General features: G+C 37.2%; 1 protein-coding gene across 1 annotated transcript in view; it reads right to left on the reverse strand.

The window, feature by feature from the left end:
* The window catches only part of CENPE (centromere protein E, 312kDa), a 131999-nt gene that overhangs the window by 55490 nt on the left and 63849 nt on the right, over positions 1 to 12660 (reverse strand). The window contains 6 exon segments of the mRNA XM_006893116.1: positions 1300 to 1458; positions 2580 to 2765; positions 7772 to 7930; positions 8090 to 8362; positions 8468 to 8782; positions 10961 to 11115. Coding sequence (XP_006893178.1) covers positions 1300 to 1458; positions 2580 to 2765; positions 7772 to 7930; positions 8090 to 8362; positions 8468 to 8782; positions 10961 to 11115 — 1247 coding nt within the window.

The raw sequence follows: 12660 nt of genomic DNA on the forward strand, positions 1-12660 counted from the left end.
TATTGGTAGCTTAGAAGACACATCTCAAAAATTGTAGCATAATTACAGTAGCACAAGATGAGAATAGACATTCATAAGTATAAAATTAATCAAGAAAAAAATTCTTATTCATACTACCACTAATGAAGTATATTAAGATTAAATCTTAGAAATATCTCTATCAAAAATAGATAAAATTATAAAAGTTTATTTTAAAGTCTATCAATTATTTTTGTGTAGCCTAATCACATACTACTGAAGCAGAAGTGGTATCCACTTCTGAAATACTTTGCCTCCGGAAACTCTATGAATTTGGAGAAACGATGAACGTTATACAAGTGCTCAGGTCTTTCGTTCATAGGGTTGCTATGAGTCATCTATGACTCCATGGCACTTAACAACACCACCACCCACATAGAGTACTGTGGGGCCTAGTGGATAGAAAGTTATGCTACCAAATCAAAGGTGGGTGATTTTAATCTGCGGCCCTCAGGCCTGGTTTTAAAAGTTTTTGGTCAAACATTCTTCTAAGTGGTATAGCACTGGTCTGTCCATTTGCTGTACAGAGGTAACTCGTGGTTGCTGTGATGCTAAACACTGTGACACTGATGCATCAAATGCAATAATGGTTATCATGGTGGACAATGTTTGGTGGAGCTCTCCTATTAAAACTAGCTTGGAAGCAGGAGTGGCATCCACTTCCAAAATAGCTTGCCTCTGGAAACTCTACGAATTTGGACAAACAATGAAAACTATACAAGCGTTCAGGTCTTTCCTTCATGGGGTCACTATGAGTCGTCTACGACTCAACGGCACTTAAGAACCAACACCACCACCACCACCACCACCACCTAATCACATGATAATAACAACCGATACAATATATATAAAGCAGTCTCCAAAGAGCATTTTACTCTATAATGTAAATATTTTAAGGCATCAAAGAAAGGAAGCATTAGTGATATATCTTATATTTGGAGAACACATATACATCCCCACAAGAGCAGGATATTTGTTTTTTCTGACTAATGAACTTTAAGCACCTAAATCAGTGCCCTGTTTATTATGGTTGTGTCTAATAAATAAATATTTAATGAAAGAATATATCATATAGCTTAAAATGGAGTTTAGTTTAGATGATAAAAGGCCTCCTCCTAGCTAAGGATTTTAGAATAATCTTATTCTCATAAGGAAGGGTTGTTAAAGTCCAAGTGTCATTAAGACCTATTCATTTAGAGATATATACTAATTTGGGGATTGGGTGTATGGGGAATAAAAATTTATTACTGGAAGGAAACTTAAAAAAAAAACAACCCTCACCCTTTCCTTTAGATTTTCTTCAACTTTTGCCAGCATTTCATAGGTCCTTGAAAGCTCCTCTTCTTTCTCAAGGGTCTCACTCTTTTCTTGTGCCATTATCTCCTTTTGCTTTTTTAGCTGATCATTAAGAATTCTTAACTCTTCCTGGTTTTCAATAGTCTAGAATTAAAATCAATCAACAAATAAATGTTGAGAGTAAACTAAATATTAGCTTACATTTATAAAGTTAGGGGGAAAACAGTCATTTTATTCTGACTGTACATAAAGAAACCAGAGAAAACTGTACCAGAAAAGACTAACTAAATAGAAAGTGAGTAGTTAATATATTGATTTAATGCATTGTCATCAAATTGGAACCAACTTATAGGTGGTTCTCCAGAAGGTTTTTAGAAGGTAAATCCCATGGGAGAGGATTGCCCATCTTTTTTCCTGCGAAGCATTCAGGAGAATTCAAATGACCAGAGAGAGTGCCACCTTTGGGTGAGGAGTATAAGACCAGTACACTGAAAACCTACACTCATATACACCCACACACCAGTGAGAGAACAGAAGATTCCTAAAAGATATGTAGACAATGGCCAATAATTACATAGAAACGCTTTAACATTATTAGTCATCATGGAGATGCAAATTAAGACAATAATGTAGTACATATTCACTAGAACGGTTAAAATAAAAAATATTACAATATGAAGTATTGGTAAGAATGAAAAGACATGAAAATTCCAATTTATTGGTTGTTGTTATTATGTGCCGTCGAGAACATAAAGAATTTATTGGTAGGAATAAAAAATTAAACTATTTGGAAATCAGTCTAGTAAATCATTATAAAGTTAAATATCCAGATCCCTAATACTCAGTTAATTAGTTTAGGTGCTCCATAAATAAAAACAAAACAAAACAACCACACCAAACCCAAAACCATCACCAAAAAACAAACATGTCCATAAAATGATTTATATAACAATATTCATAGCAGTTTTATTGAAAATAGTCAAGTACTTGAAATAATGCAAATTTCTATCAGGGGAAAAAAATAGAGAAGCAAATTATAGTATATACATAAAATGTAAAAGGAATTATAGAAAGAATCAGACACATAAAAACACATACTATATGATCTTACAAGTTTTAGAAGATATAGCTACCTATATATTAGTTCACTTAACATATGTAAACAACTCAGTGACAGTGGGTTTGGTTTGATTTTTTTTTTTTAGAAGTTGGTAAAACGTACAAAGACGTAGACACATTATCATATACATTATAAAAAATCTTACCATTTCAATGTTTTCCTTTAGGTCAGCCTTCAATTGCTCTTTGTCTGCTGTAATACTCTCTAACATTTGGTGCAGTTCATTTTTCTCCTGAAGTAGAGAAAGCTCAGTCAGCTCATCATCTCCAACATCGGAAATCAGTTGAGTTTGCTGGTTTTCTGAGTTTGGGATTTTGTCTATGTAGATTGTCTATAATGCAGAGAATTTAAAAAATAATTTTACAGTAATAAAAATAGTTGATAATGATATTGCTTGTTGTTGTTGTTGTTATGTGCCGTCGAGTCGCTTGCTACTCATAGTGACCCTATGTACAACAGCCCTAAACTCTGCTCTGTCCTGTGTCAATCACATTGTCTCTGACACTCCCATCTCGATTACCCCAGTCACTGAATCAATCCACCTCATAGAGGGCCTTCCCTTCCTGTGGTGTCCCTCCCAAGCATGATGTCCTTCTCCAAGGACCGGTCTCTCTTTACAACATATCCAAAGTATGTTAGAGGGAGCCTCAGAATCCTTGCCTCCAAGGAGCCACCTGGTTTAACCTTTTCCAGGATGAATCTGTTTGTTTTCCTAGCAGTCCATGGTACTCTCAATACTCTTTTCCAGCACTACAGCTCAAAGGAATAAATTCTCCTTCTATGCTCCTTGGTCATTGTCCAACTCTCTGATTCATACAGTGATTGCAAAGACCATGGCCTGTATCAGGCGTACTTTAGTCTCCAGAGAGAAACCATTGCTCTTCAGTACTTTGGAGAGGTCCCTAACAGCACATTTTCCCATGGCAATATGACTTTCAATTTCCTGGCTACTGGTGCCAAGAGTGTTGACTGTGGAGCCAGGCAAACTAAAGCTGTGTACAATCTCAATCTCTTCACCATCCATCCTGATTCTGCCAATTGGTCCAGTGGTGAGAATCTTTGTCTTCTTGACATTGAGCCTCAATCCATATAGGAGGCTGCAGTCCTTGACCCTCTGCAGCAGGTGCTTCAGGTCCTCTTCATTTTCAGCAAGCAGGGTTGTGTCATCTGCATAACGCAGATTGCTGATAAGTCGTCCACCAATCTTGACCCCACATTTCTCCTCATAGAGCCCAGCCTCCCGAATAATCTGTTCTGCATGCAGGTTGAAAAGGTATGGCGATAGGATGAATCCCTAGTGTATGCCCTTCCCAATTTTGAACCATGCAGTGTTCCCTTGCTCTATTCTGATGACTGCCTCCTGGTCCAAGTATAGGTTTCGCCTTAGAACGATCAAGTGTTCTGGGATTCCCATTCTTCTCAGAGTCAGCCATAGTTTGTTATGATCCACACAGTCAAATGCCTTTGCATAGTCAATGAAACACAGATAGACATTCCTCTGGTATTCCCTGCTTTCAGCCAAGATCCATCTAACGTCAGTTACAATATCTCTAGTACCACGACCCCTTCTAAACCCAGCCTGGACTTCTGGCAGTTCCCTGCTGATGTGCTGTTCCAGTCACTTTTGGATAATCTTCAACAGAATCTTGCTTGCATGTGAAATCAATGATATTGTTCTATAGTTTCCACACTCTGATGGGTCACCCTTCTTTGGAATGGGAACAAATATAGATCTCTTCCAGTCAGTTGGCCAAGTGGTTGTTCTCCAGATTTCTTGGCACAACTTGGTAAGCACATCGAGGGCAGCATCTGTTAGCTGAAATATGTCAGTTGGTATACCATCTATTCCTGGGGCCTTATTTTTTGCCATTTCCATCAAAGCAGCCTGAACGTCTTCTTTCATCACCATAGGCTCTTGCTCATATGTTGTTTCATAAAATTCTTCTGTGTCTGCCAATTCCTTTAGATACAGTGATTCAGTATATTCTTTCCATCTTCTTTTAATACTTTCTGGATCATTATTGCTTGTTATGTACCACATATTCTCATATATAACCTGTACTTTAGCCTTAAGAAAGGAACGTGATTCAAATTCACCAGCTTGCTCCCCAGGAGAAGGATGGGCAATCTCCTCTTATACAATTAACTGCCTCTGAAAACCCACTAGGAGGTCAGTTATGGGTTGGTTCCAAATCAACAGTACATAGTAACAACATGGCCTTTATGAAAGAAGCTCTGGTGGCATAGTTTGCTATGAGGTGCACTTCTAACCAAAAGGTCGGCAGTTTGAATCTACCCGTCTTTGAAGGGCTGAGTTGTTGCAGGAAAGGTCTCTTCCTTTTTTTCTACTATTAAGGAACATAGTGCTATTAAATGTGAAACTTTGCTTAGCAAGAGAAAGATGAGCAGTCTCTACCCATAAAATTTTACAGCTTCTTTCAGACACTCTGAGTGGGAATAAACTTCACTGGCAGTGAGTTATTGCTTTAGATCAGTATTATCATCACCATTAAACATGATAATATTAAACCCCAGGTGAATTCTCGTGGTAAGAAGCTGCGCCGCAATCCTGAAGGCACGTGGTTTGAGGCCACCAACTGCTCATTGGGAGAAGGATGGACAATCTTCTCCCGTAAGATTAACTGCCTCTCACATCAAGTCCTGATGGTAAAAAATGGTTTCTGAATTTGTCAGGTGTCCCATGGAGAGTTAAGGTCACACCACCCCGGTTCAGAACCACTGCTTTCAGATTTCAGACAATGCAGCAAGACAAAGAAAAGTGAATACATATTGTATTTAGAGAAGGAGTGATCAGGTTATTCCTACTTGTGAGTTACTCTAAATTAAAATCCAAGATTTAAAAAAAATAAAATAAAATAAAAGATTAACTGCCTCGGAAAACCTGCCAGAGGGTCAGCTATGGGTCGGTCCTGACTCTACAGTACACCACCACCACCACCACCACCACAACAACAACATCAAAACTCTGAGAGGGTAACTCAGTTTGTCAGAGCCACTTTGAAAACAAAGCCAGATGTTTAATTCAATGCTGCCACCTTCAGAGTTTGTGCTTTGGACCCAGCCCACTACTAAGAATTACCTGGTTAGCTACTGATAATTAATAGATACCTTGCTGCACGCCTGGCTGCTCAATCCATCAGGCAATTTTCTCCCTTGTGACTCAGTCTTTAAAAACCCTCTAGAAGATCAGCTATACGTCGGTTCTGACTTGACAGCACACAACAACAACAACAACATATTGTATGCCAGGTTAACTTGACTTTATATAAACTAAGCACAGTAAGCAAAAGATATTTGCTTTTCTTTCCTATGTGTCTTCTATAAAAATTCTCTAGGTTTTCAACTAATAGTACTATGCTTCTTAGTATTAGAAAAGGAGGAAGAAAATGTTTCTAAAATAAAGAAATCAGCCCTTCAAGGCCTGTCAATTATTCCCCATTCCCTATATCCTGCAAATTTTTATTTTCAGATGCAATTCTATTTGTAAAAGCCTAGAGGCTTCCTGACTTTGGTTTTTTTTATATGTAGAGGACAAAGTAATATTTATAGAATTCTATCTCTCTTGTGGTTACAATCTACCAGCAGCTCTTTGGGAGAAAGATGGGCAGTGTCCTTCTGTGGGATTTACAGCCTCCGAAAACCCACTGGAGGGTTGGCTATGAGTTGCTTCTCACTCGATGGTAATGACTTTGAGATCTCACACGATACTAGCATAACTCATCTCTATACATTTTTCATATCTTGACTAAGAAATGCATTTTAGGATAAATTCATTTATCCATAAATGTCTTATGTAGAAGTAAGCTAATATAAGGACTTAATGGTAAAAGAGACAAAGACTGATACAATAATTGTTAGTGTGAAATCAGGGCACCACTATAGGCAGCCTCATGATATATGGACAAAAGACTAGTTTTCAATGATTTCATTATTTGGTGGTGTAGAAGGGTACTGAATATCTATCCTATGACCTGTCAAACAATCTGTCTTGGAGAGTGTTCCTTATAGGCCAAGAAGCTTAAACTTCATTTCACATACCTGGGGTATATTGTCAGTCCTTGGAAAAGGTTATCATGCTGGGAAAGGGAGAGGGTCAGAGAAAGAGTAGAAGACTCACAAAAGATGGATTGACACAATGACTAATAATGGGCTTGAGTGTATTGGAGATATTGAGGATAGTTCAGGACAGGGCAAGGTTTAGATGTGTTGTTCATAGAGTCGACATGAGTTGTAAGCAACTCAAAGGCTCCTAGGAACAACAACATAATGATATGCTAGTCTCAGAAACATTTAGCTGTATGTTAGCTATACAAATTTAAAAATTTTGTTGTTGTTAAATGCCTTCGAGTCACTTGTGACTCATAGCGACCCTATGTACAACAGTCCTAAACTCTGCTGTCCTGTGCCAATCGCACTGTCTCTGACACACCCTTCCTGATTACCTCAGTCACTGAATCAATCCACCTCATAGAGGGCCTTCCCCTCCGGCACTGTCCCTCCACCCTCCCAAGCATGATGCCCTTCTCCAAGGACCGGTCTCTCCTCACAACAAGTCCAAAGTATGTTAGACGGAGCCTCAGAATCCTTGCCTCCAAGTAGCTGCCTAGTTTAACCCTTTCCAGGATAGTTTATAATAACTTATGACCATCTTAAAGAATGCTGGTGACTCAATAGTTACACCTCCCGGATGTTAACAGAAAGGTTTATGGTAGCAACTCAATGGGAAGAAGAATTAGTTGTTCCTATAAAGAAGGAAGCCAGGCTGCTCCTTGGAGGCAAGGATTCTGAGGCTTCAAATGACAAACCTTTGGACATGTTGCAAAAAACGACCCATCCTTGGAGAGAGATGTCCTGCTTGGGAGGTTGGAGGGACAGCACAGTAGGGGAAGACCCTCTATGAGGTGGATTGATTCAGTGACTGGGGTAATCAGGATGGGTGTCTCGGAGACAGTGAGATTGGCACAGGACAGAGCAGGGTTTAGGGCTGTTGTACTTAGGGTCGCTATGAGTCGCAAGCAACTCGATGGCACATAACAACAACAACAACAGAGTTTTTAAAGACATGTCAAATATGTGGAGTCTCAGAAAAGAAAGTACTGTACAGTTTGAACTTTTGCTTTCCCTTTTAAAATTGATTATGGTAAGCTACATCCTGTCAGTTTCAACACATAGAGCTATGCTTATAATACTATTGCTGGTTGTTAATACGAGTATTTGATGATCAAGGTCATAATTATGTATTTTAGAATGTGACATTAAAAAACTATAATGCTTCTAAATAAGAACATAAACACTTGAAAAAGAAATACCCCTTACCTTTTCCTGATTTTCAACCATAATTTCTTCTATGCTTTCTTCTACTTGCAAATTCCTGGGAGTTTCTTCAGAAATTTTCATCTTCAGGGTATTAATTGTTTCTTGGTATTGTTTCAAACATTCAAGAGCATCACGTAATTGATCTTGTGTGTCTATATTCTTTGTAAAAGAAATATAAAAAGAATGTTATTAGAGTCTGGAACAAGGTAAACAATTTCATAGTTACTAGTTTATCATAAATAATTAATAAAGGCTTTTATAATTTTAAAAGTGTCTCCAAATTTTTAAAGTTTAGTCAATCCAATTTTTCTTTTTTACCATGTTTACAGTGTCTTGGATATCATTTTTGAGTTGGTCTCTTTCAATTTGCAGGCTTTCTTGGAGTTTTCTTAGGTCATCTTTTTCTTGGGTTATGGTTTTCACTTCTTCCAATGTTTGTTGCAGTTTCTCATTAGCCAATGTTTTCTCCTTTTCTATAGTTTGCAGCCTAGAATCTCTACTTTCTATTTCTTCCTTCAGCCTTTCCATTTCATTTAACCTTTCTTGATAATCAGCTGATTTCTCCTGAAGTTCATGGCTTTTATGAGAAAGCTTTAAAAGAAGAAAAAAAAAAATAAATGTAATACAGTATTCCATGGCCATAAACATGAAACTTAAATCCCAGAAGCTAAAAAGAACTTCTTTAAAAGTACCAACCTCTATCTTGACATCATCCAAACTTAAACCAAGTGTTTTAATTTCTTTGGAGAGGGCTTCTAAGTCTCGAGTCAGTCTTGCATTCTCCTCAAGGACCAGCTTATATTTGTCTTCATAGTCCATGTCACGGCTTTTAAAATCTTGGAATTCTTGATCAATACTTTTATAATTGAGCTGTGTAGCTGCTAGGTCATCTTTAGTTTTCTTAATTTCTTCTAATAAACCTTGAATCCTACTGTCCTTATCAGCTACTTCAGAAAGAAGCTTGTCTTTTTCTGATGTTGTTAGATTAAGTTCTTCAGATTTATCACGTATCTATGGAAAAGAAATATGATTCATGATTGTTAGTCATTTATGGTCTATTGAAGTTAGTTTAGAGGGTAGAAAAACTCTTATCTATAAAAGAACACATTTAAATTAAACAATCTGACTGAACAAAGGCATTATTTTCATTGTTATCTTTTTATAACTTAATATATTATCCTGTTAATCTGTTTGGGTTATATTAAAAATTGGATTAAGTATGAACACTTTCTCAGGATGTCTCTTTATTTCCTTACCTACCACTCTATAAAGTATTTTCTAACTTTGGAGCATGGCAAGAGTTTTATGGCTTTTCTCAGAACTTGACTTGCATTTAATGTCTTTTCCTTAGAATCTCTGAATGCAGTTCAGATTTCCAAAATCTTAATCCACAAGTATGTTAAATAATTACATATTATTTAAATATCTAAATTTAATCTCTATCTTCTTACAGGTTAGTTACTGAGAAATGGGATAAAGAGAGATGGGGAAAGGTGACAGATAAAGGAGCACATAAAAAAAGCTAGCAGAGTTGTTATAAGATGGGTTTAGAAGGCTGAGAAGCAATGAAACCTTAGGTCAGATGTTTATTAACTGCCTATTTTCTGGGACTAAACATAGCATCTATTTTAAAGAAAAACTAATGGAAATCAAGCCATGGGTTTAGAGAATAATTCACCAGTCTCCAAGATCTACTGTTTTCTAAAACTTTATCAATGTCAACCTCTTTATTGGTTTGTTCAATATGGTTGATGTTGACTAAAACAAAAAGTCAACCCAACAAACCAACAACAAAAAAGTCTACGATCTATTTAAAATGTTCCATTTGGCGACCACAAAAACGACTGCAATGTGGATTATATTACCTACATACTTTTCAATATATCTTGAAATATCTTTATCTCTCTCTATGTATCATAAAGCTTAAATTGCTGTGAAGTCAGAGCTGACTCTCCAGTGAGTTTTTAGGGGCTGTAAATGCATGGGAGGAGATTGCCTATGTTTTTCAGAGTCACTGATAGATTTGAACCAGCTGCCTTTAAGATAGTAGCATAACTCTCTACGGACTATACCTGTGGAGTGTGCTCTTGTTCTCTCTTTTACCCATTCATCCATCCATCCATCCATCCATCCTTCACCTACTCACTCACTGTCATGGAGTTGGAACCAACTCACAGTTATCCACCCACTATTGGGTTTCAAAGGCTATAGATTATATGGAAGAAGATTGCCCATCTTTCTTCTGTGGCACTGCTCCTGGATTCCAATCATCAGAGACACGCAGTCTTTGGGTAAACATTGCAAAACTCTAGGGACTAGGCCACCAGAGCTACTATATATACCACTAGAGTGCTCACTCTCACACACACACACACACACACATATATATATATACAAACAGAGAGACACACACAACATTATGCATATACACACATATATAGTAAGATAGTTTTGTTGTTTTGGTTTTTTTTTAACCCAGTAGCATGAAAAAACCCAGGAAGCTCTGATGGCTTAGTGGTAGGAAGCTCTGCTGCAGTGTCAAAGCATGCAGTTTGAATCCACCACCAGCTGTTCTATGAGAGAAGAAGGGGCCATCTCTTCCTAAGTGATTAACTGCCTCTGAAAATCCACTGGAAGGTCAACTTTGAATGAGTTGGTTCCAACTCAGTGCAACACAGCAATAACAGGACAAAAACTAATTGCAATGTAGTAAGACTCAAATTTTCACAGGATTTCTGGCCTGCTGTAAAACAGATTATATTAAAACAATTAAGGTATGACTCTTTGAGTTGTGGTGTTGGGGAAGAGTACTGAATACTCCATGGACTGCCGAAAGAACAAATACGTCTTGAAGAAAGTGAGACCAGGGTGCTCCTTGGAAGTTAAGATGGCGAAGCTTCACCTTAACTACTTTGGACAGGTTGTTAGGAGGGCACAGCTGTGGAGAAAGACATCTTGTTTAGAAAGGTGGAGGGTCAGTAAAGAAAGGTACTTAACAGACGGATTGACAGAGTAACTATATCATTTGGCTCAGGTATATAGAGATGGTGAAGATGGTACAGGTTAGGTTTGGGTTCAGCTCTGTTGTTCAAAAGGTCACTCACTATGATTCCAATGAACTCAATAGCACATAACATATTGTGAGGTCTTTATTATAAAAGAAGGATTAGTTGTTTAAAATGTGTTTACCTCTTTTCTCAACATTTCTACTTCAGAAAATAATAATTTATATTCTGAGAGCAAATTAACTTCTTTGCGCAAAGCTGCATTTTCCTCAATTTCTTTATTCAGTTCTTTCTGGAGATGAGTCATTCTATTTTCTAACTCCAAGTTAGAGAGCAGATCTGAAAAGATTTGGTAAATTAATTAAAACAACAGCTGTTAAAATACACCACTGTTATTAAAATATTCTAAAGAGGGAGAAATTGAAGATTTCTACAAATTTGTGCAGTCTGAAATTGACAGAACATATAATTAAGATGCATTAATAATAAAAATTGGTGACTGGAATGCGAATGTTGAAAACGAAGAAGGACTGGTAATTATAAGCTTGGTAGAAATTACAGAGGTGGTAGCAGAAAGAATTGAATTTTGTACAGTGAATGATTTATTCATTGTAAATACTTTCTTTAAAATATACAAACTAAACACAAGGACCTCACTTGATGAGCTACACAGGAATCAGACTAATTACATCTGTAAGAAAAAAGTCACTGAGTCTCATTCAGTGTCAGCAGTCAAAACCAGACTGGGGGCTGATTATGACACAGACCAACGATTGATTACTCATGTGCCAGTTTAAATTGTAGCTGAAGAAAATAAAAACATGTTCACAAAAAGCAAAGTACAACTTTGATTAGGTCCTTCTGGAATTTAAAAATCATCTCAAGAATGGGTTTGAGGCCCTGAAGACTAATGATTGAAGAGCAGATGAGCTGTGGGATGACAATAAGGATATTATCTAGGAATAAAAAGGTCATTGCTAAGACTGAGAAGAAAGAAAAGAACAAAATGGATGTCACAAGAGACTCTTAAAATTGAACTACAATGTTGAGACACTAAAACAAAAGGGAAAAAATGGTGAAGTAAAGTTGAATAAAAGATTTCAAAGGGCAGTGTGGGGAGACAAAATATTAATATACTGAAATGTGCAAAGAGCTGGAGTTAGGAGACAAGAAAGGAAAGAACTGGCTCAGAATTTGTCAAGCTTAATGAACTGAAAAACAAACTCAAGCCTTGAGTTGCAATAATGAAGGATGCTATGGGTAAAATCTAGAAAGTTATGCTACCAAGCCAAAGGTGGGTGATTTTAATTTACAGCCCTCAGACCTGGTTTTAACTGTTTTTGATCAAACATTCTTCTAAGTGGTATAGCACTGGTCTGTCCATTTGCTGTACAGAGGTAATTCGTGGTTGCTGTGATGCTAAACACTGACACTGATGTGTTAAATGTGATAATGGTTACCCATGGTGGACAGTGTTTGGTGGAGCTTCCCGATTAAAACAAGCTTGGAAGCAGGAGTGGCATCCACTTCTAAAATAGCTTGCCTCCAGAAACCCTACGAACTTGGAGAAATGATGAAAGTTATAAAGTGTTCAGGTCTTTCATTCATAGGGTTACTAAGAGTCGTCTATGGCTTGATGGCACTTAACAACAATAATGGGTAAAATCTTCAATAATACAGGAAAAAACAAAAGATGGTGGGAATAAAGAAAGCCATAGCAAGGAGTTGGAAACAACCTAAGTTCCCATCAACAAACGAATGGATAGAGAAGTTGTGGTATATTTGCACAATGGAATACTATGCTGCATTAAAAAACAAGGAACTCATGCAATATTATTCAAAATGGTTGACTCTGGAGAACATTATGCTGAGTGAAATATCCCA

The sequence above is a fragment of the Elephantulus edwardii genome, unplaced genomic scaffold (assembly GCF_000299155.1).
Source record: "Elephantulus edwardii isolate Elephantulus edwardi_28Jun2011 unplaced genomic scaffold, EleEdw1.0 scaffold00122, whole genome shotgun sequence".
Taxonomy (NCBI): Eukaryota; Metazoa; Chordata; class Mammalia; order Macroscelidea; family Macroscelididae; genus Elephantulus; species Elephantulus edwardii.